This window comes from Notamacropus eugenii, chromosome 5 (assembly GCF_028372415.1).
Source record: "Notamacropus eugenii isolate mMacEug1 chromosome 5, mMacEug1.pri_v2, whole genome shotgun sequence".
In the NCBI taxonomy this organism is placed as follows: Eukaryota; Metazoa; Chordata; class Mammalia; order Diprotodontia; family Macropodidae; genus Notamacropus; species Notamacropus eugenii.
In genome coordinates, this window is record NC_092876.1 from 3,209,360 (window position 1) to 3,232,849 (window position 23,490).

The 23,490-nt window shown below is 40.8% G+C and overlaps 1 protein-coding gene across 1 annotated transcript; it reads left to right on the forward strand.

Moving 5' to 3' along the window:
• Positions 1-939: 939 nt before the first annotated feature.
• Positions 940-21,954, forward strand: LOC140508155 (uncharacterized). The gene is made up of 5 exons (XM_072615923.1): positions 940-1,092; positions 1,954-2,105; positions 7,140-7,266; positions 8,570-8,638; positions 16,845-21,954. The coding sequence occupies exons 2-5, from the start codon at positions 2,073-2,075 to the stop codon at positions 18,677-18,679; spliced, it is 2,064 nt and encodes a 687-aa protein (XP_072472024.1). The 5' UTR covers positions 940-1,092; positions 1,954-2,072; the 3' UTR covers positions 18,680-21,954.
• The last annotated feature ends 1,536 nt before the right edge of the window (positions 21,955-23,490 follow it).

Sequence of the window (23,490 nt, forward strand, 5' to 3'; positions counted from 1 at the left end):
GCAGTTTGAAGGGGCTACAGGTAAAGTTTACATAGAATATTCTATAGTAAAGGTAGGTAGGTGCTATTATTTTCCCTTTTCACGGATGAGGAAACTGAGGCCAACGGAGCTGAAGTGACTTGTCACACAGCCATTAAGTGTGTGAGGTGGAATTTGAACTCAGATCGTCCTCACTGCAGTCCCCTGGTCAGCCTGGCTGCCCCTAGACAACTGACCAAACCCTAAATCAAGAGCTGCTTTGGAGCTTTGCTGATACTGAGGTGTACATGTTCACACTGAACATTTAACCACCGGCTCTCCCAGGCTGGCAGGAGCCGGATCCAGAACACTGAGCCCCCTCGGCCTCAGTTTCCTCCTCTGTAAAGTGGGTATAACGGCAGCACCCATTTCATGGCTCGGTTTTGAGGAGCAAACATGTGGAAAGCCTTTCCAGGCCTTCAAAAGAGCCCCTCGAGGGGAACTCTCACGTGAGTTGTGGGGGACCTTCAGGCTCTTTTTATGCCCCGTCGGGGGAGCCCCCTGAGCTTTCACCAGTGGATCCGGGGGTGCCAAGGTGGAAGGAACGTGGTGAAAATAAAGCCCTAACCCTCTCTTTGGGGAGGGGGCGGGGAATAGATGTCTGCAAGATCGGGGGCGGGGCCGGGCACTGAGCCAAGGCCAACCAGGACTCTTGGACCCGCCCCGCCCCCAGGTCCCGCCCTCTCCCCGCCCACTCTGCCTCCCTCGCCCCGCCCCATCCTTGGCCTCGCCCTCATATTTAGTGGTGAAGATGGTTCAGGCTTCTTGATGTGAAAGTCCAGGTCCCGCCTTGGGCTCAGCCAATTGGAATCGGAAGCCGACATCACGTGCGTGTCGCCCCGCCCGTTCGCCGAGAACGCTAGCCAGGGCGCCATCCTGGACTACATTTCCCAGAAGGCCAATCGTTCCAACCGGAAGCGGTCCTTCCAGGCAACTCAGGGAGCGGCCCCGCCCCTTGGTCTTGTGCCCGGCCTTGGGGAAGCTCCCTCCTGGCTCGTCTGGTCGCTGGCCTGCTTGAGCATGCGCAGTTTCCCCGTGGGCCCGGCTGGCCCTTGGCCTGGGGGACTCTGTTAGGTGAGCCGTGGGGGCGGGGCGTGAGGGTGGGCGTGTGCCCCCGTGTGGCAGGAGCTGCGGGGCTCTGAGGGAGGCTGGGTCGGAGGCTGTGGGCGGGGCTAGGGCCACCCCCTCCCCCGCCCTTCCCCCCGGGATGACCTCGGGACCCCCTTTCCCGAGGGGCCCCGGAGCCCCGCCTGCAGCCTCCGCGAGGGCTCGTGCCCGGCCCCCTGCGCCCCCGGGCCGCCCTCCCGGGGGGTCCCAGAGTCAGACCCAGGACCCCGGCCCCCTGCTCCCCCAGGCTCAGTGCCCCCCCCCGGAGCCCCTCGGTCCCCGCAGTGCCCCTGACGTGCATGCCAGGAGCCGGGCTAGAATGTCCTCCTGCCAGACCCTGCCCCAGGCCTCCTGCTGCCCTGCCCCCTCTTCTGGCAGAGCCCTCAGGGGCTGAATTGGGGCTCCCCGCCTCTGGCTCCCCCTGCCCGGTCTCCCTGGGGGGTTCCCGGCCTGAGCCCTCGGGGGGGGGGGGCGGATCCCAGAGCCCTCCCCACCCCCACCTTCCCGAGCTTCCTCCTCCCTAGATCCAGCAGTCAGTCTTGTCTGGATACTGTGTGTGTTAGCTGGGGAGAGGGGGTGCAGGGAGGACGGGGGAGCAGCTGGGGGGAGGTCTGTGATCCTGAGGCGCTGACGGGGCTCACCCCCCGGATCCCCAGCCCCTTCTGACCCTGGGTATTTGTAGCAGGATGAGACGGGAGTAAGAGGGACGGCCATCTTCATTCCCCAGCCTGACCTCCCGGGTGCCTCCCCCGGTGTTGGCTGTAGACTCTCCTCAGGCCACAGGGCCTTTGTGACTCCCGTGGGACCTCACCCTCTGACTCCGTGCAGGCCAGCCTCCTGCCCAGGAAGAGGAAGGAAGGACCCCTGCCCCTCTGGGATCCTTCTCCCCAGATCAGCCTGCAGAGCACCAAGGCCTGACCCAGGCAGGGAGCCTGGAGCCTGAGGGAATGGCCCCTGGGAGCCCCAGAGCCCCAGCCCAGGTGAGTGCCGTCCATCCTTCATCCACATTCAAGGCCATTTCCGTAGGACGAGATGGCTTGTGTAGCTGGCATTGCCTTATGGATGTTTCTTTACAGAGTGCATTTGCATGTTGGCATCTCCAGCGCCATCCTTTATTTTTTTAAGTTCTGTCTCATTACCACTGACTGAGGAGGACAAGCACTTCACTTATTAGTTTTTATTCCATAGACGCTGTGTGTTTGCTGACTTTGTGCATGCCTGGTCTGACCTGCCCCCCAACACACGCACACACACGCACACGCACACACTCACACACACACATACACATGCACATACACACACATACACACACACACACTCACACACACACAGACACACACACTCACAGACACATACACACTCACACACACACATACACATGCACACACAGACACACACACAGACACACACACACTCACACACACATACACACACAGACACACACTCACAGACAGACACACACACACACACACTTCTCCCCCTCCTTTTGGTTTCTTGTAGCCGAGCTCTCCTGTGTACTAGCTGCAGATCCTGGAAACCCCTTCACAATGAGTCTTGTCTGGACAGGTCTGCAGCAGAGCCCTGAAGGCTTCCCCAGCTGTGGACTGTGGCAGTATTGTCTCAGGGCTGATATTGGCCTCCTCCTGCTCATTTCTTTCCTCTTCAGGTCACACCAGTCTTCCCAGGTCTCTTTCAGTCTCTCCCCATTGCCATCTTTTAGATCAAGTCAACAAGCATTTTGTAAGGGAAGGTGCTACGTGGAAACATTGGTTGTCCTTCTTCATGCTCAAAATGGCATCACTAGGTCAGAGTCGAGGTACAGTGTGTCTGACTGTGACCGATCAGACCAGTGTGAGCTCATAAGGCTCTACCACAGACTGGACACAGATAGTCTGTGAACAGTTGGGGTGGATTCTCCAAATCTGTGCATCTTGCATCTCTTTTGAGCTGTTTTAGTTCTGCTTTGCTCATAGAGCACAGCGCCTTCTCTGATGTGGGCGTGCCATGCTCAGTAGTCCTGTGCTAGTCTTCCCATGTCACACAATCAATTCCAGAGTTCTTGAGAGAGACCTTGAGAATGTCCTTGTATCTCTTGTTCTAACCACCAGGTGAGTGCATTCAGATTTCAAATGCTGTGAATTAGTTCACTTACTTTGGCAATCATTGTATCAGAGAAGACTGGAAAGATGGTCTGGACTGGTTCCATGGCACCAACGATATGCCAGGTGCCTTAGAAGCACCATCTCCTTTGCTCCTGTTGCAAGAATGATCTGATTCCTTAGCCTGAAGAACGCAGCCCAGGATGCAGCCAGCAGGCACTCCGCCGTTTTCGTATCCACTCAAAGGGTGGCTCACACCATCAGTGGAGGATGGACACCAGTGTCCCTTATTTCCACAGATGTCATGTGCCAGGCCTAGAGGCCTGAGGGCTACCCAAGTCTTACCTTACCTGTCCCAGGTCTTCGGTTGGCCAAACCGGATAAACGTATGAGAGAAGAGACTTTCCGGAGTCAAACAAGGGTTAGGCTTTATTCAGGGTCCTGGTTACATGTGCAGGGGGAGCTCTTCCTTAGGAGGGAGAGAGAAATCTCCCAAGGAGGCAAAGATCTTACAGTAAGAGATTGGAAGCAGAAGTGTAAGTGGGGAGAGAGGGGGAGGGGAGAGCGAAGAGAGGAAAAACAGAGCCTTCTGTCCTGTCAGGGCCCCTCAGCGCTAAGAGCGCCTTCAGGCTTTCCTGACCCTAATTAAGCTCTCCGGCCATGTAGTTTGCACCTGAATACTGTGTCTGTTAGATAACAATAGGTGTGCCCAGATCCGGGACAGTCTCGAGGGCGGGGAGAGCTCTCTCCCATCACGTTTCTCACGGGAAGAGGCGGAAATCCACGAGATAGCTCGGTCTCACTCCTCGATTCCCTGGTGTCTCATGGGGGGCCTCATGAGAACTCTAAGATTTAGAAGTTCCCACCTTTACCCACCCGAGACTGTCCACATGGAATTGAGCTTCCATCCCCAACAGTCATGTATATTTTCTCCTCCTGAGCTACCTGAAACCCAGAGAGAGTCAAAAGCAGTTTGGGGTAAGATCAGGTTGGACCCTTTGGCACAAATAGTTACAAAATAGATTTTTTTTTTCAAAATTGGATGCTTAAAGCCTTAAAGGGCCTTTCACATAGCTATTTTCACTGGGCTAAAGGAAACTGCATCTTTTTCATTGGTCATTTAGTTAATTGGCATGTGTTAAGCACATTATTAGTTTCTTCTTTTTGGTTTATTATCTTACTAGTTAGGATAAAGAGAAGGGGGCAACTTAATACAGAAATTTTCCAAGTCATACCGGTTTTCTTTTCTAATTTGAGGAAAGAAAGTCCTGAAGGAGACATTCCATACTTGTCAAAAAGGCATCAGGCACAAATGTCATGTGGGCCACAAAATTTCCAATCAGCAGCAAAGGGCAACTGAGGCATGAACAATAATTGACTTATTTAGGGAGCAGTCCAGATCCAAGACCTTCCTCAAGACTGAGAATGCCTACAGCTTGAGGGGGACCATCATTTGTACAGATTGAGAGCACATGGAAAATAGAAGGCTGCAGTATTATTTCACGATTGGTTTACAACAGAAGAGCAGAAAACACTGTGACTGACTGAGGGATGTGCACATGAATCCTGACCACTTTGTCAGCAGGCTTCTAAGTCATTCATTCCATGTCATGAACTGCAGGTTTTTCTCATAAAAGGCATCCCACCTGCCACCTCAGTAGAGGTTTTTTTCTCAGGAAATCAGTCATATAGTGTTTCGGTCAACAAACCAGCTGTTAAGGGAGTGGTGCTGACACAACAGGCTTCAGAGTTAAATGTAATGTACTTTTCTATAACAGACAGTTGCATGATTTTATCCTATAACCTACAGTGATCCCTTTCATAATGATAGAATTCACTGAGATGTAAGAGGCTCTTTGGTCTTAACATATATAACTCTTATTCATATGTAACAAGCATAAACCTAATTCTGTTGTGCTAACTCACTAATAGAATCACTGATACTCATCAAGTCACAGTTAATAAGTACTGATTAAATTAATAAGTGTATCAAAGTTTTCCTCACAATTCCCCCTTTGGGTCCAGAAAAGATGTGGAGGCTTCCTGGGTCACTGTGATAAACAGAGGGTCTGTGCACTCCTTGGACCCCTTGCCTAGAACTTCCCTCCTATTTCCCTCCAACCTGGACTCCTCCTTTAAGACATACCTCAAGCAGTAGCTGATACATGAAGTCATACTTGCTGGCCCAACTGCTAGCCCTCTCTTTACTGATCCACTCTATATTTAGGCCCTGTGTAGTTTTTGAGCTGGAATGGACTCAGTAACATTTGGACTGAGGGGATTGAATCTAAACTCTACTGTGTTCACCTCAGCTCCTGTGGAATTTGCCCCAGCATACCAATTACCACTTTAATGAGAGTCCCTAGGGGTTTCATCTTGTCTACCTTATTATATTTTTGGGGGGGAGCTGGATGAAAGAAGCCTCTATTCTCCAAATCTGCGATAGCCTGATATTAGTGGGTAGATTGTTAGGGTTCCAGTATAGACCTTGCAGAAGATCAAGAAGTCTCTCCAGTTGGCTTTCGAAAGACTCACACAGATATCCCATCATTGTAGACTGTTTATTCACTGTCTCTATAATGGGAATTCATTCTCTGAGAGAGAGTAATGTCCTAGGCAAACCAACTATGTCTCCCCAGTTGACTTAATGGAAACCTCACCATTCCCAAGGATGAGTTATGAAGTCTTCATTAAATTTAAGAATGTTCAGAAGTTAATAGAAATAAATGAAGTTAAAGATAAAATATTGTTTACAAATAGAGCATAAGTCAACATGATAAAAAAAAAGTAGGCGAGTTTATGCAGATGATGGAGAAATAGTCCTCAAAAGCAGTAGGATCTCTGATAAAATGAATATTACCATGATTGAAATGGAAGAGCATCTAGTACCACGTGCATTGGCCAGATGTGTTGTGCACATAACAAGTGGGGAAAAAAGGGTGACCCTTGCCATGTATCAGAGTATTTTCAGATCTGGATGATTTCTTCTGTATGTGATTCCTCTGTCTGCCTTTTATTCAGAAAGCCTTTTGTTTTCTGAAGATCCAGAGTTCTAGGAATGTTTAGATCATTTTTCTCCTAAAGAAACTGGCAATTTCTATCTCATAAATTAGCTCCAGTGTCAGGTAACAAAATATTACATTTTGAATAAATGAAGGAATCTTCCTTTTTCCATAATAGTCATTTCTATATGACAATCAAAATTCATGAATATGTGCCATTAACAAATAAAAGCAATCGTAAAGCCAAGACTTAAAATGTTTTGGCTATGACTCATAATACTCAGAACAACTTCAAGTTCTCATTACAAGAATAGATATCTCCTTCACTTGGATGGAAACAGTCTCATATCATTCACTTGAAGCCAGATTCTCATTAGTATCCCTTAGGAAAACTCTTCATATTTCCATCTGGATAATTTATTTAAGCCCTTTAGGAAATTTATTATTCCTTTTTCTTTATTCTCTACTTACTGATCATAGGAAACATTTTTCCCTGGGATACATATTACTTGATAGCTTCTCACAAATTCTTCATAGTTTTCTTAACATAGCATTTATGCCAGTATTGATTAGGAAGAAATTTCACACTACCTTCTGTCTTTCTCCTCCATAGCTCCTCATATTTCTCTATTAGAACACAGTTTCTCAACTTCTCTGATTCCATAGAGAGTAGTAATTCACAGTAAGATATATTCAACTTTATTCCAACTGAAAATATAAAATGCTTTTCTCAATATTCCATTGACTTTGCATGACTATGATTCCAAGTGTTGGTTCTGAATCTCATAAAGGGTGTGACCTTTGGACAAATCCCTTCTTTGTGCTCCAGTTTGTCTGTAAATTGATCAGCATTGGACTGGATCAATTCTGGAGTGTGTTTCAACTCTAAGTCCTATGGGTCTTGATGTTTTAGGAGCTGGTGACATTCAAGGATGTGGCTGTGGACTTCAGCCTGGAGGAGTGGGGTCTATTGGACCCTGCTCAGAAAAAGCTGTATGAGAAGGTCATGCTGGAGAATGCTCGGAACCTGCTTTTCCTGGGTAAGGGATCGGAGACTGGTGAGATATGAGAATCACTCTTCCCTCTGGGAACTCTGAATGTACCATCAAATGGAGTGTCTTCATTCCCTCGCTAGTGTGCAGAATTTTAGACATTTATCAGTTCTGAGTAAGGCCAAAGCCTCTGTGTACAAGAGACAAGGTCCTCCTGTTACCTGGTTTTTCTATGAGAGGTCTTTGTGTTGTGGGCTAGGGAGGTGACAGTTTCCTTTGTGGCTCCAGAAGCTGTCTCCTTCTAACTCAAGGCAGCTTCAGGTCAAGGACAGAGCCAATGGTCCTGAATCTGAGACTTGGGATGAATCTCAGGTATTACCTAGTTTAACCTCTATGTGCATGGGAATTTTGTTGGCAAAATCTCTAAAAACCTGTACCTGTCCTTTTCCTTAAACATGGGCAATGAAGGGAACCCCCTTCTTCCCAAGGCTGCCCTTTCTCTTTGGGAAGCATTTTGTCTTTAGAATGTTTATTGTTGTTGTTAATGGGGAATAATTTGTAGCTCATTGCTCCTGGTGTTACTCTTATAATTCTTGGATACCAAGTGTATCCTTGTTCTTCCTTCATACGTGCCCCAAATCCAAATAGAGATACAGGGTGGTGGTGTGTTCATCCTTCGTTGCCGAAGAAGCCTATGCCATCAGAGAAATGATGACGTGACTTGCACTTGACTTTGTTTTGAGTGAGGGAGGGCTGTGCAGGTCACCAGCCTCCCTTCTCCTCCAGAGCCATCTGAATCCAGTGACCAGATATTCATCAGAATGACTAGAGATGACCCAAGATGAGGCATTTGGGGTTAAGTGGCTTGTGAGTGTCAAGGGTCTGAGGTGAGATTTGAACTCAGGTCCTCCTGAGTCCTGCACTGGTGCTCTAACCACTGCACCACCTAGCTGCCCCTAAAGATGCAGGGAATAAGGGATTAAGTGACTTACTTCAGAGGTACACACCCAGTAAGTGTCTGAGGCCAGATCAGAATTCAGGCCTTCCTGACTCCAGGTCCAGTGCTTTTTCCTCTACACTACCAGCTGCCTTTAATTTCTGGAAAAAAAAAAAATGGAATGTGGTCATCCACCTATGAAAGAGACAAAGTTGGAATTTTCTGATTCCAAATTGATTGCATGATCTTCCTTCCCTTTTGCCCCCAAATTTCCCAGCAGTAAATACTCTGAAACCCATCTTTGGATAGCCCTTGGACCACCTTCTGGTCTTTGTTTGTATCTCCCTTTCCCTAATGAGGATTAAATTACAAGTTTCTCTCCATCCTCATGTCTAATTTATTTCCCATGCCCAGGACTTCCAGTTCCCAGAGAAGATTTTATGTCCTATTTTAAGCAAGAAGGCCAGAGGAACTCCTGTCCAGGTAAGTGAGGTGAAAGCTAGTGTATGTGGTCTATTATCCCAAGAGGCTTCTTTATGTTGAAAAAAAGAGAATACTAGACTTGGGGGGAGGAAGACCTAACTCAGAATTCTTTTTCAGATACTTTTCCACAATGAGATCTTGGGCAAGTCACTAAACCTCTGAGCCTCAGTTTCCTCATCTGTAAAATGAGGAGTTTGGATTCCATAGCCTTCCAGTTCCCTTGTACTGATGAATCAGTGATCCTACTATAAGTCTTTGTTGAAGTTTTGGGGTGAGATAAATGAAAAGCCTAAAAGACAGAGTTTCTGGGTAATTAATAATCAATTTATTTATCAGGCTAGCAAACATTCAGTAAATTAATGATCAGTGTTTCAGTAATCAGAGACAAAATCATGGAGATCACTGAATATTTAAACAACTTTAGAAAAGGGGGTGCCCCTGACAAATGAAAAATCAAACCTGATTGGTCAATAATTAATGAGGGGATGGACTCTCAGGAGGGGAAGCAAGGTGAAAGAAGACTAGAAAAGTAGAAAAGGAGCAGAAGATGAAGGGTGCTAACAGCCCAGCAGAGGATTTTTATCTTTGATTTCAGCTATAGGGAACCACACAGTTTTTAGTGGTGGGAATAACATGATCAGGCAAGCGCTTATAAAGATGACTTTGACAGCTGGTTGGAGGATTGAGTGGCCTGGGGAGAGACTTGAGGGAGTGAAGCCAACAAGCCTGTTCTTGTAAACCTCCGATGTGAGGTCATTGGGCCCCCCAACCATGAAAGGAGAGAGACATTACAAAGGTAGAGTAAATACAACTTTGAATTGATTGTGGGAGGGAGGGTATATGAGAGATAATGAGGAGTGGATGACACCTAGGCCATGAGACAAAAAAATAAGCGGCTCTTAAGGTAGCGTTGTATCTAATCATCTGGGACTGGGATAGAATTATATACATGGCTAGTGCTGGTCCCATTCCCTTCCCCCACCTACTTTTTATTCTTCTAAATATGGAAACAGAGGCGAAGAGGAAAGATGATAAGAGGAGATGATGGAGAAAAAGATAATTTATAAATAAATCAAATGGAATAAATAAATTAAAAAGGAATAAATTCCCTCATAAAAACTAGGTCAGAAAATTCTAAACTTTCCAGATTTTTTCCCATAAACAAGATAAAATAATGCCTCAGGATGAACATAAAGCAGTAAAAATGAATAAGAGTTGGAGTAAAACGTTAGTCCTCCTGGGACAATTGCAGAAGATCTGAAGAAAACTTCCTGGACCAAAGTTTGGTCCCTGTGAAGTATAAACACCTTCAGGCTAGTTCCCTGAAATAATAAGGAGCAACTCTGAGGCTCACTGGGTTGGGAGGTAGCCTCTGCCCCAGCCATAGGAACTTTTACCTCCAGGACAGAGTGGGGAGGTAGGGGAGACTAAGGGAACCTGAACTGATAAGGACCCAGCTATGCTGCCCTGGGCAGGAAGGAAGCAGCACGTGGCTGGTGAGTGCAGAAGCAATGGGGTGGGGTTGCAGCTGGCTGTGGACACTTACAGGAGGATGAAGTCTTGGGTTTGGCTCCAAAGTAGAGGGGAGAATTGTAGGAGGATCTGAGGCCAGAGCTACCATTCCCTATAGCCCAAGGCTAGAGATAATTATAAAAAAATAAATTTAAAAAAAAAAAGAACAGACAAAGGAGAAAGAATCTAACTATATAGAAAGCTACTATGGGAATAGAGAAGACTGGGGTTCATTTTCAGAGGAGGATACAGAGGCCAAAAAAACCCCATTCATTACCTGATCACCTGCCACAAACGAATTCATTGAAGAACTTTAAAAAGACTTTAAAAATCAAATTAGATGGAGGAAAAAGAAAAATAAGAAGAACCTAAGAATTCAAGAAAACCAAAAAGTTTATGAAAAGAAAGTCAACCAATTAGAAAGGGAGATCCAGAATCTTAAGGAAGAAAATGATTCCTTGAAAATTAGAATTGGGCAAGGGGAAACCAGTGAAGTTATAAGACACCAAGAAATAAAAAAGCAAAATATAGAGAATGAAAAAATAGAAGATAATGTGAAACATCTCATAAGAAAAGCAACTGATTTGGAGGACAGATAAAGAAGAGGAAACATAAGAATAACTGGAGTACCTGAAAGCTACAATCAAAAAAAGGAATCTTGATACAATAATACCAGAAATAATTGAAGAAAATTGTTCTGAATCATTAAAACAAGAGAGGAAAGTAAAAAAAAAAAAAAATCTACTGGTCATCACCTGAAAGAGAGTCTGAGGAAAACCTACAGGAATCCCCTCCAGGGAATTTTGAAATCCCCAGCTCAAGGATAAAATATTATGAGAAACAAGGAAAAAAACCAATTTAAATATGGCAGTGCCAGAATTAGAATCGCACAAGACCTAGCAGCAGCAACAATAAAAGGTCACAGTAGGTCTTGGAACGTTATATATATATATATATATATATATATATGTGTGTGTGTGTGTGTGTGTGTGTGTGTGTGTGTGTGTGTGTCAAAGAGCAAAAGAACTGAGGTTGCTGCCAAAAATATCATACCTAGCAAAGTTAAGCATAATCTTGAATGAAGAAAAGAAGATATTTAATGAACTGTCACACTTTTCAGGATTTTGTTAAAAAGTAAAAATGTGAACTTAATAGAAGATTTGACATATAAGATCCAAGAGAAATATATGGTACATATCAAAAACTAATTACAGGGACTCAGTAAGGACAGACACTTTACCTTTTATATTAGGAAATGTGAAATGTATGTTTTAAGATTGTTATTAGTAATTGGTGTAGCACCAGTGTGATATTCACAGCACCTATGGTGGCTATGAATATCCCAGGGAAATTCTGAATCATGAAATACAACAGACTGTTCACATGGAAGACAGAACTAAAACATTTATTCAGACACCAGAAAGCCAAATCAATCATAGTAACAAACATCTATACACAATTACACTGCAGAGGGCAACTCCATCTCCAAGCCCTCCCCCTGCTAGGCTTCCCGCAAACCAGCTCCCTTAAACAAAATCACCAACAAGCTGTTTCACTCAGGTTAGCCAGCTGCCTGCTTGCCTGCATCCTTCCCAGCTCTGACTGGACTCTGGGGTGAAGAAAGTGAGGTTGGTGACCTTGCACAGTCCTCTCTCACTAAAATCAAAGTCAAGTGCCAGTCATGTCATCATCTTGATGCCATGGTCCTCTTCAAGAATGAAGGACAAACATAATCTGTGAGTGAGTAGCAGCTCTCTCCTCCCTTTCCCTCCCCCCCTTCTCTCTCCCCACACCTTCCCTTCCCTCTCCTCTCCTCCCCTCCCCTTCCCTCCCCTCTCCTCCCCTCTCTTATCCTCTCATGTTCTACACAAATAAGTACATGGAAGGTACATTCCATGGCCAAAAGTTGCCTTTTTCCCCTCTGGGTTTACTGGCTACATTTCTTGCTCAAATACCAAGCCTTAAACCCAATTCACTCTGGAGCTCATAGACTGGATAGCAAGTCCCCACCCACCTAACACATAGTGAATGTTATTACTAAATAGTAACTGTTTCTGTTTTATCCAAGAACCCTGAGGTTCTCCCCCTCCCATTTTGATTTTTTTTTTTATTAAAGGGGCCATCCCTTGAGTAACTTAGCCTATACATTGAATGGGTGTATCTCATTCAAAGTAAGAATGTGATAAGACCTTAGCCTAAAAGGACGAGGTTCTCACGTTGCATCCTGGGCCATTTCCAGTCATCCTGATGAATATCAGGCCACTGGACCCACATGGCTCAGGAGAACAAAGTGAGATTGGTGACCTTGCACAGCCCTCCCTCCCTCAAATTCAAGTCAACTGCAAATCATGTCATTGTCTTGATGTCATGGTCCTCTTTGAGAAGGAAGGACAAACAGCAACAACGACTAGACTCTGACCAATTTCCCCACAGCTCTGTTCTAGCTCTGCCTCTTCCTGTTCCACCCATTCAGCAATTTCCTCCCACCACATGTGGCTTAGGCTTCCATGTGATTTAAGCAGGTCACATGGGCCTATTAATGAATGGGAAAGATCTTCTCATTTAAATTACAGTTACAATTGGATAGTTCAGAAGAAAGATTGAGGTAGACCTGCGTATGATGTGATTCGAAAAAGTAAAACTGTTTAGGAAAAAGTAAAAAGTAATTATCTTGTGCAGAGGAGGTGGGAGAGAAAGAAGTGACACACAAGTTAGGTGGGGGAGGAGGCCTGGTAGTTTGAGGGCCCTGCTTTCATCGGGAATGGGTTTAAGAGGAAACAATACAGAGATATGTACGTATATAGAAATATAGATGTGTGTATGTGTATATGCACACACACATATCTAGAAGGGTATAAAAACTTTTTAGATTCAGAAAGAAAGAAAAGGCTAAGGGGATAGAGAGTGGGGAGAAGATAAGAGATTTTTAGAGGGGAGTGTGAAGGAATAGGATAAGGGGAGGGTAATAGAAGGGGTTTAGATTAATGGGGATGGGAGTATCCTTAAGTAATAAGAGGACAAGATAGTAGGTAGAAGTAGAGGAGTCGGGAGGGATAGAAAATAAGATATATACATAAATATAAAATAAAGAACAGGAGTAGAATTTATTAGGGATAAAAAGCAAGAGTAGGCAATCATGATCTTAGATAAAATTAAAACTAAAATAGATTTAATCATAAGAGAAAAACAGGGAAACTACACTATATGTTAGCTATATTGATCAGTATTGTTTTAGACTATTTAAAATAACTAGACTAGTTACTGACAGGTTGCTAGACTTAGAAAAATATGGAAAGACTTAGACTTATGAAGGAAGAGCTTATTCACCCTCAGAGAAACAGGACAAATAAGTAGAGTATGGCTTAAATAGATGCATATAAATGTATATGTTTCTATATGAGTATGATTATAGATATATAAGCATATGTATGTGTATATATGTATATCCATGCATACATACATATACATATATATCTTTTACGTGTATGTGTGATTAATTGTAGCCTTCTTGGGGGAGGGATGGAGGAAAGGGAGGAAAAGAACAAAATAAAAAGTGCACAATAGAGAACAAAAGAAACCTTACAAGGAGACAAATAAAAGATGGACAACTCTGAGCACGAGCAGTGTTTATCCTATAGACTTTCCTGAAATGGAAATGGAATGCTTTATATTTTGAATCCTCTCTTACATTCTGTGCACATTTCAATGCTTTTTTTCCTTTTCTTGTTTTGTGTTTACCTTTTAATATTTAAGTTTATAACGTTTCTTTTTCTTATTACATATTTAAGTTTAATATAAATTTTTAAAAGAGAAAAAAAGAGAACCCAACATATATATGTATATATATATATATATACATATATATATATATATACATATATATGAAACACCTTTGATATAAAGAGTCACACAATTAAAAATGGAAGAGTGTCATTCTCTAATGCAGTTTGGAATTATGCACCCAAAGTCATTCAATGATATGTCCTTTAAATGAACAATAACTTCAAGTAGACCTATAAACTAAAGAGATCAAAGAAAGAGAAAAAAAGCACATTGGCACAAAATATCGTAAATGCTGTTTTTTGTTGTTGCAAAAAATAAATTGAAACAAAGTTAATGCCCATATGTTAGCAAATGACTGAGGAAATGATGATTGAAGAAGACAACAGAACCTTATTGTTTCAGAAGAGATGCGGAAAGACTGAGTTTCAGAGAAACCTGAGAAAACTGTTTATTTGCTGCTTGAGCATCAAAAGCCTTGTATGTCTCATCATGATTTTGGGGAACCACTGAAGAAAAAAGCAAGAAGATTATGCTTTAATTATATTGGTCTCTACCTGGTTTCTCCAAAATTGCTTTCTGGTTTTCAAATAATGATTTCTTGTCTTTTAAGCTTGGATCTTTGAATTTATCAAACTAGATTACTATGATCATTTATTACCATGTATTATGTACCTAATCTATTCTACTAATACACCACTCTGTTTCTTAGCCAATAACAGATTATTTTGATGATTACCACTTTGCAGTACTGTTAAGCTACCTTCCTTCACATTTTTTTCATTGATTCCTTTAATAGTCTTGATTTTGTGTTCTTCCAGATGAATTTTATTATTTTTTCTAGCTTTTATAAGATGCTTTTTGGTAATTTGATCAATATGAAACCAAATAAGTAAATTAGGCAGAATTGTTATTTTTATTATATTGGCTCGATATTCCCATAGGAAATTGATTTATCTCCAATTCTTTACATCTGATTTTATTTGTGTGAAAAGTGTTTTATAATTGTGTTCATATAGTTCCTGGGTTTGACTTAGCAGGTATTTTATGTTGTCTTCAGTTACTTTAAATGGAATTTCTCTTTCTGTTTCTTCCTGTTATACTTTGGAGGTAATATATAGAAGTGCTGTTGACTGATGTGGGTTTATTTTATATGCTGCAACTTTGCTAAAGTTGCTAATTATTCAAATAGTTTTCTGTTGATTCTCTAGGATTCTTTCAAGTATATCATCATATCATCTGCAGAGAGACAGTTTTGTTTCCTCATTGTATATTGTAATTCCTTTAGCTTCTTTTTCTTCTCATTGCTATAGCTAGCATTTCTAATACAATATTGAATAAGAGTGTTGATAATGGAAATCCTCACTTCACCCCTGATCTTATTGGGAAGCCTTCTAGCTTATGTCTGTTACAGATAATGCTTGCTGATGATTTTAGATAGAAACTATTTATCATTTTAAGGAAAACTCCATTTATTCCTTTGCTTTCTACTATTGTTAATAGGAATGAATGTTGTATTTTGTCAAAAGATTTGTCTGTATCCAATGAGATAAGCATATGATTTTTTATTTACTTTTTGTTGATATGGCCAATTCCACTGATAGTTTTCCTAATCATGCATTCCTGGTAGAAATCCCATGTTTTATATCTTTACCATTTATTTCCTATTGTAATTCATTTAACTTTTCCTTTAAAATTGTGATGCTATGTCATTTTATATGGCACATTTTAGCAAAATATATTTTTCCCTGATTGTCTCTTTTAACAAAATATTTTGTGCTACAGTTATACACATGCTTGTTCTCCCAGAGGAAAAAATGCATTTGTAAGAAAATTGAGCTTAAAGTATGTGAAGAATTTTGAACTCAAACCACTTGGACAGTTATTACCAATTCCCAAGGGATTCTTTCTTTCCTAAATGGGAATTATTACTGAAGTACTAATAGTGAAGTATGCTATTCAGAAATACTACTTTTGGACATGGAAAATGCATAGGTTTTTAAAATTGTGTTTATTGAAAGACTGTTAGTTTTTTCTTTTTTTATTTAGGGAACAGAAGCATTCAAAGATAAAAATTTTAAAATAAAGAGATAATGGTTATCCTAAAAAAGTGATGGACCAGAATAGAATTTAATATACCTCAGATGAATTTTAAAACCAGGATTGGCAATCATGATGGGGACTCAGCTACAGCAGCAAAATATAATTTTAAACCTGATCACCAGGAAAATTATAGTATACTAAAAGCTATAATAGTGAAATAATGTGAATATTTAGAGTATTGTAGCAAATGGCATATATCTGTAGAATTTAATAGATTATAAGAGAAGGTGAATATAACTCAGAAAATTATTATAACTGAAAAGAGTAAATCTTTTTCTCGGGTTTGCATGAGTTTACAAAGAATGACTGTGTGATACAGCATCAGAGCTAGTACATACAGAGCAGTAGAAAGAGGACCGGAACGCAACAAAATAAAATTGAAATCCACAGAATGCAATTTGAAAAAATCATTGACAAAGATAGGGAAAACATCTGTCTAGTGCAATGAACAAAGCACAGTCACCAAGTTTCTGTTGGAGTCTCAGTTGCTGAGATTTAGGTCAGGTCTATCCGCCATTCAGAGTTCATGGCCTGAATTGTAAAGTATAATGGGAATGCTCATTATGCCTGTGTCTCAGGTTTGTTGCAAGCATCCAGTGGGTTTGCATGTGGAACTCGTTAATTAATTAAATTATCTTCATTAAATCATCTTATTGGTTCTACTTAATAGTATTTTCAAATAATTGATTCTACCTATTTAAGTTTAAAGACTTATTTTTGACTGGGAAAATTACGTGTCAAGCAGTTTATGTTCTGCCAACAGAAGGAAGAGGATATGTTTATAGTGTATGTGTGTGTTTGTTTCCATCAGATACAGAGAACAGACTAGATGTGAAGGAGACTAGTGCAACTCTGAAAATGATCTCATGGAACAACTATTCTCAAGTTAGTGAATGCAGGGCTGGTCTTGCTACAAATGGAAAGGAATATTATGGTTGCAATCGACATGAAAAAGCTTTGAGAAAGAGTTCTAGTGTTGCTAAAGACAAGAGAATACACGATGAAGAGAAACCTCATGAGTGTCATGAATGTGGTAAAGCTTTTAGGGACCACTATTCCCTTATTGTACATCAGAGAATCCACACTGGAGAGAAACCTTATGAATGTGATCATTGTGGAAAAACTTTTAGATACAACTCCAGTCTTACTAAACATCAGAGAGCACACACTGGAGAGAAACCTTATGAATGTAATAAATGTGGAAAGACTTACAGCTACAACTCCAGTCTTACTAAACATCAGAGAACACACACTGGAGAGAAACCTTATGAATGTAATAAATGTGGAAAGACTTACAGTTACAACTCCAGTCTTAATAAACATCAGAGAACACACACTGGAGAGAAACCTTATGAATGTAATCAGTGTGGAAAGGCTTTCAGTAGAAACTCTAGTCTTCATAAACATCAGAGAATTCACAGTGGAGAGAAACCTTATGAATGCAGTCAATGTGGAAAGGCTTTCAAATATAACAACAGTCTTGCTGTACATAAGAGAATCCATACCGGAGAGAAACCTTATGAATGTCATCAGTGTGGAAAAGCTTTCACACGGAGGGCCTATCTTACTAGTCATCACACAGTCCACATTAAAGAGAAACCTCATGAATGTCATGAATGTGGTAAAGTGTTTACTGTACACTCTTCCCTTATTAAACATCAAAAAATCCACAGTGGAGAGAAACCTTATGAATGTAATCAATGTGGAAAAACTTTCAGAAAGAACTCCAATCTTGTGGTACATAAGAGAATCCACACTGGAGAGAAACCTTATGAATGTAATCAGTGTGGAAAGGCTTTCTCACGGAGGGCCCATCTTACTGGTCATCACACAATCCACACTGAAGAGAAACCTCATGAATGTCATGAATGTGGTAAATGTTTTAGTATTCACTCTTCCCTTATTAAACATCGGAGAATCCACAGTGGAGAGAAACCTTATAAATGTGATCAGTGTGGAACAGCTTTCACAGATCGATCCAGTCTTACATATCATCAGAGAATCCACAGTGGAGAGAAACCTTATGAATGTAATCAATGTGGAACAGCTTTCACTGATCGATCCAGTCTTACATATCATCAGAGAATCCACAGTGGAGAGAAACCTTATGAATGCAAGCAATGTGGAAAATCTTTCAGACTCAGGTCCAGTCTTACTCATCATCAGAGAATCCACACTGGGGAGAAACCTTATGAATGTAATCAATGTGGAAAGGCTTTCACAAGGCACTCCCATCTTACTCATCATCAGAGAATCCACACTGGAGAGAAACCTTATGAATGCAAGCAATGTGGAAAGGCTTTCAGATGTAGTTCCACTCTTACTCATCATCAGAGAATCCACACTGGAGAGAAACCTTATGAATGCAAGCAATGTGGAAAGGCTTTCAATAGAAATTCCCATCTTCATCTACATCAGCGAATCCACAATGGAGAGAAACCTTATGAATGTAATCATTGTGGAAAGATTTTCAGATATAGCAACAGTCTTGCTCTACATCAGAGAATCCACACTGGAGAAAAACCTCACGAATGTAATCAATGTGGAAAGGCCTTCACACAACGGTCAACTCTTCTTAAACATCAGAGAATCCACAGTGGAGAGAAATCTTATGAATGTAATCAGTGTGGAAAGGCTTCCACATAGCACTGCGGAAAAGTTTCCACATAGCACTACCTTCTTATTCATCATCATAGAATGCACACTGGAAAGAAATCTCATGAATGTCATCACTGTGGAAAGGCTTTCAGATATAGCTCCACTCTTGCTTCACATAAGAGAAGCCACACTGGAGAGAAACCTTATGAGTATCTGGAATGTGGTAAAACTTTTAATATACCTTCTTCCCTTACTAGACATCAAATAATCCATATTAAAGGAAAAACCTTACTAATATAATCGATGTTGAAATTGATTCAGACTAAAGATATCCCTTATTTCATCCTGTGCATAAAGCCCTAAAAATGAATTTTTCTCTGAAATCCCAACATTTCTTATTAGTCTTCTATAATATGCCACGGCATTCCTAGGCCATAACTTCTTCAGCCATTCCCCAGTTAATTGATGCTCACTTTTTTCATGTTAGCAGGCAAAGAAAGTCCTGGTGTAAATATTTTGGTATCTGTTGGACATTTATTTTTGTAATTATTTCTTTAAGCTCCTGGTGGTACAATGGACACAGGGCTGTCACTGAATCCAGAAAATCTGAGTTCAGATTTAGTGTCTGATACTTTCTAGCTGTGTGACCCTGGAAAGGTCACTTAACCTTTTCCCATCTGACTTTCCCCATCTGTAGAAGGGAGAAAAGAATAGCATCCACCTTTAAGGGTTAATGAAAGGATGAAATGATACCATATTTGTCAGCTGTTTTGCACACATTAGATCACTATGTAAATGCCAGCTAGCACTGTTTTCCCCCTAGGATCATAGGTTGTTGTGTGTTCGTCCTTCTTTGCTGAAGAAGACCGTGCCATCAGAGAAATGATGACATGACTTGCACTTGACTTTGTTTTGAGTGAGGGAGGGCTGTGCAGGTCACCAGCCTCCCTTCTCCTCCAGAGCCATCTGAATCCAGTGACCAGATATTCATCAGGATGACTGGAGATGACCCAGGATGAGGCAGTTGGGGTTAAGTGACTTACCCAAGGTCACTCAGCTAGTGAGTGACAAGTTTCTGAGGTGAGATTTGAACTCAGGTCCTCCTGACTCCTGCACTGGTGCTCTATCCACTGTACCACCCAACTGCCCTAGGATCATAAGTATTATAGTAAGGTCAGTGAGCTCAAAGGTCTGGATAGTTGAATCACTTTGCTTTTTATTCAAATTGATATTCAGAGCAGCATGTTGTAATGGATGGAGAACCAGATGATGTTTGGGGAGACAGGTTCAAATCCTGCTTCACATGTTCTCTAGCTGTTTCCCTCTGGGTGAGGAGCAACTTCTGCTTCATGAAATGTCCTCATCTCTAACATGAGATCAGACTCAGTGATCTCTTCCAACTAGAAAGCTATGTTCTCATCCAAAGTCCATTCACGTGTTTACAGGCTTGGCTTAGTTCCCCATATGTTTGAGAAATGAGATGTTTATCTCATTTATTTCAACTAGTAACTATTTAGAAAATGTTTTTCTCTTTCTTGTTTTCCTTCAGATTTCATCTGCATTGGTTTTGTTTGTGCAATACTGTTTTGATTTCTTGTAACCAAATTTATTTTGCTTCTTGTAATCTCTATTTTTTATTTGGTTCTAAACTCTCACATTGTCCATAGATCTGACAAGTACATTTTCCCCATGTTCCCCTAGTTACTTATGATATTACTATGTCTAAATCATTTATCCATTTTGACCTTATCTTGGTATACAGTGTGAGATACTGGTCTATACCTAGTTTCCTCCAAACTGCTTTCTAGCTTTCCCAGCAGTTTTTGTCAAATGTTGAGTTCTTATCCCAAAAACTTAGATTTTTGCTTTTATCAAGCACTAGATTACTATGGTCATTTAATACTGTGTGTTGTGTAATCTATCCCACTGATCCACACTATTCCTTCGTCAGTACCAGATTGTTTTGATAATGACTATTTTGTAACACAGTTTGAAACCTGGAAATGTGAGGCTGCCTTCCTTAAGATCTTTTCTTTCATTTATTCCCTTGATATTCTTGACCTTTGTTCTTTCACACGAATTCTTTTACCATTTTTTCTAGCTCTGTAATTCTTTGGTAGTTTGATTGGTATGGCATTGAATAGGTAGATTAATTTAGGTAGATTTGTTATTTTTATTATATTGGCTCAGCCTACCCATGAGAAATTAATATTTCTCCAATTATTTCGATGTTTTTATTTGTGTGGAAAATGTTTTGTTTTGTTTTTCCTCCTATTAATTTATTTGTTTCAGTTTTCTACAGTCACTTCCATAAGTCTCAGATTTTCTTCCCCTCCCTCTCCCCTCCGTTCCCGAGATGGTATGCAATCTTATGTGGGTTCTACACATGCATTCTTATTAAACATATTTTCACATTAGTCATGTTGCATGGAAGAATTAAAATGAATGGGAGAAACCATGAAAAAAAAAACAAAACAAAACAGAGCATACCACAAGAGAAAATATTCTGCTTCATTCTGTGTTCTAATTCCATAGTTCTTGCTCTGGGTGTGGATTGAAAAATGTTTTGTAATTGTGTTCATATAATCCTTACATCTCTCTTGGCAATTAGACTCCCAAGTATTCATATTGTCTTCAGTGATCTTAAATGCAATTTATTTTTCTATCCCTTCTTGCTGGATTTTGATGTGAAACTGTGAAAGACTTAGCTACCCTGATCCAGACAGTGATCTAAGACAATTTCAAAGGACCTGTCATGGAAAAAAAAAATGCTATGCATGTCCAGAGAGTAGACTGTTGAATTCTAAATGCATGTTGAGGAATACTTCACTTCCTTTATTTTTATTGTTAGTATTTTCTTTTAAAACATGGCTGATATGGAAATCAGGCAGCTAGGTAGCACAATAGATAGAGTACCAGGCTTGGAGTCTGAAAGACTCACCTTTCTGAGTTCAAATCCAGCCTCAGACACTTCCTAGCTGTTTGACCCTGGGCAAGTTCTTTAACTTTGTTTGCCTCAGTTTCCTCATCTGTAAAATTAGTTGGAGAAGGAAATGGCAAGTTACTCTGCAAAGAAAACCCCAAAAGAGGTCATGAAGAGTTGGACACAACTAAAGTAACTAAACAACCACATATATGAGAAGGTATTTGGCATGACCTCCTTGTATAATTGAAATGAAAGTACTTGGCTTCTCATAGTTGGAGTGATGATGTAAGGGAATGAATTTGGAACTCAAAAAAATTTTAAATGATTGTTAAAAAAATTTATGTGTAATTGGGAAATAAAAATTTAACAAGACAAAAAAAAGTTGTTTTTTTTTCAAGTATGTTCATTTGTCTGTTTCTGAAACCTCTTCTAGTATTCCAAGGAGCTTTACCAGAATCAAATCTGAAATTGTAATAGAAAGTGGTAGTTACTAAAACTATCTTGTACTACTTCAAAACAGAGAGTATGTACAGGTTACATGTGTAATATACAAAAGAAAATGACAGACAATCCTTGTTTTATGTAATTTTTCATTATGCATATTCAACTCTACGTAAAGAATTCTGAAAGAAATCTGCATTCCAAAACAACACCTATACTGACTTTACAGTACTGTACTCTCTCTGCTTCTGTTCCTGGACTTGATCCACAGCCTCCCAGTACCACCAAAGAGTAAAACAGAGCTAAAAAAAATGAACCCTCAAAAGACCCTTCAAATGAAAGCAGAATAGATTTTCAGAGAAACCACCACAACAGCTTGGTTCAGGGGCTTGGCTCTAGATCTCTAGCACAGAGAGGAGACCTTTGCCCCACCCAGTCCATGTCTAGTCCTTGTGTCTGTCTTCCATCCATTCATATCTATCCTCAGTCCCTATGTATCCCTGGTCCTCTTTGTGTCCATGTCTACCCCCTATGTGTTGTTCTCAGTTCCAGCCAAATTCCTACATGGTTGACTCCAGCCTCCATGTTCCTCTTCTTGCTCTCCTTTCTTTGTCCCAGGCCTTCACATGTCCTTGAATTGTCTATAGGCCACTTGCCTCCATGGGCTCAAAGTCTTCTTCCTACCTTCCTCCCTGCCACATCCTTTGACAAATTCACTTTACATAAAAAATTGCTTTACATAAACATCTATACCATGGTTTACTTACATAAAGCAGAAACTGTCTCATAACCCTATGTTGAACAAATCCAAAGACTTCAACTGCTGAAACTAGATTTACTAATCACTACAAAATGGTGGGAAAACTACCAAGCAATCTGGCAGAACCTAGGTATAGACTATCATCTATATGTATGTGTGTGTGTGTGTGTTTGTGTCACATGCAGACACACATGCCTTTTATTTCATGGTTGTGAATTTTATAAAAAAAAGTATTGATAGTTTCCTTTTTATCATTTTTTGCCAATTTGCAGGCATTTTCTCTATTTTTTGATAAAATTGACCTTTTTTGTCCATTTTGATGTAACATTTGATAAAATCTTTAAGCTATAATTTTTGTCTTATTTTATCTTCATTTATTTCCCAAATCGTTCAGATTTTATGTAGTAAAAATAAATATCTTACATTAGGAATTCTCTTCTCTATAGTTGTGAAAGTTGTCAGTATGTTTTATTATGATTTTAAAAAATCAATTTTATTTTTTTCAATTAATAGAAATTCCCCTTAATTCTCTTGCTTGCCCTCTAATTCAGAAAGGAAACGAAAAAAAAATGTTACAAACATGAATATTGAGGAACAACATTCCAGCCTTGTCTATCCAAAAAATATATGTCCCATTCTTCACTTTGAATCCTTTATATCTATTAGGAGAGAGGTAGCGTGTTCTATCATCTGTCCCCTGTAGTTCCTCTTTTGACTAGTTTAGAAGAGACA

Bases quoted from the DNA above. Each gene is read 5' to 3' on its own strand.
- LOC140508155 (XM_072615923.1), top strand. From the start codon at position 2,073: ATGGCCCCTGGGAGCCCCAGAGCCCCAGCCCAG. The intron at 7,267-8,569 runs GTAAGGGATCGG...TCCCATGCCCAG, and splicing joins TCGGAACCTGCTTTTCCTGG to GACTTCCAGTTCCCAGAGAA. The intron at 8,639-16,844 runs GTAAGTGAGGTG...TGTTTCCATCAG, and splicing joins CCAGAGGAACTCCTGTCCAG to ATACAGAGAACAGACTAGAT.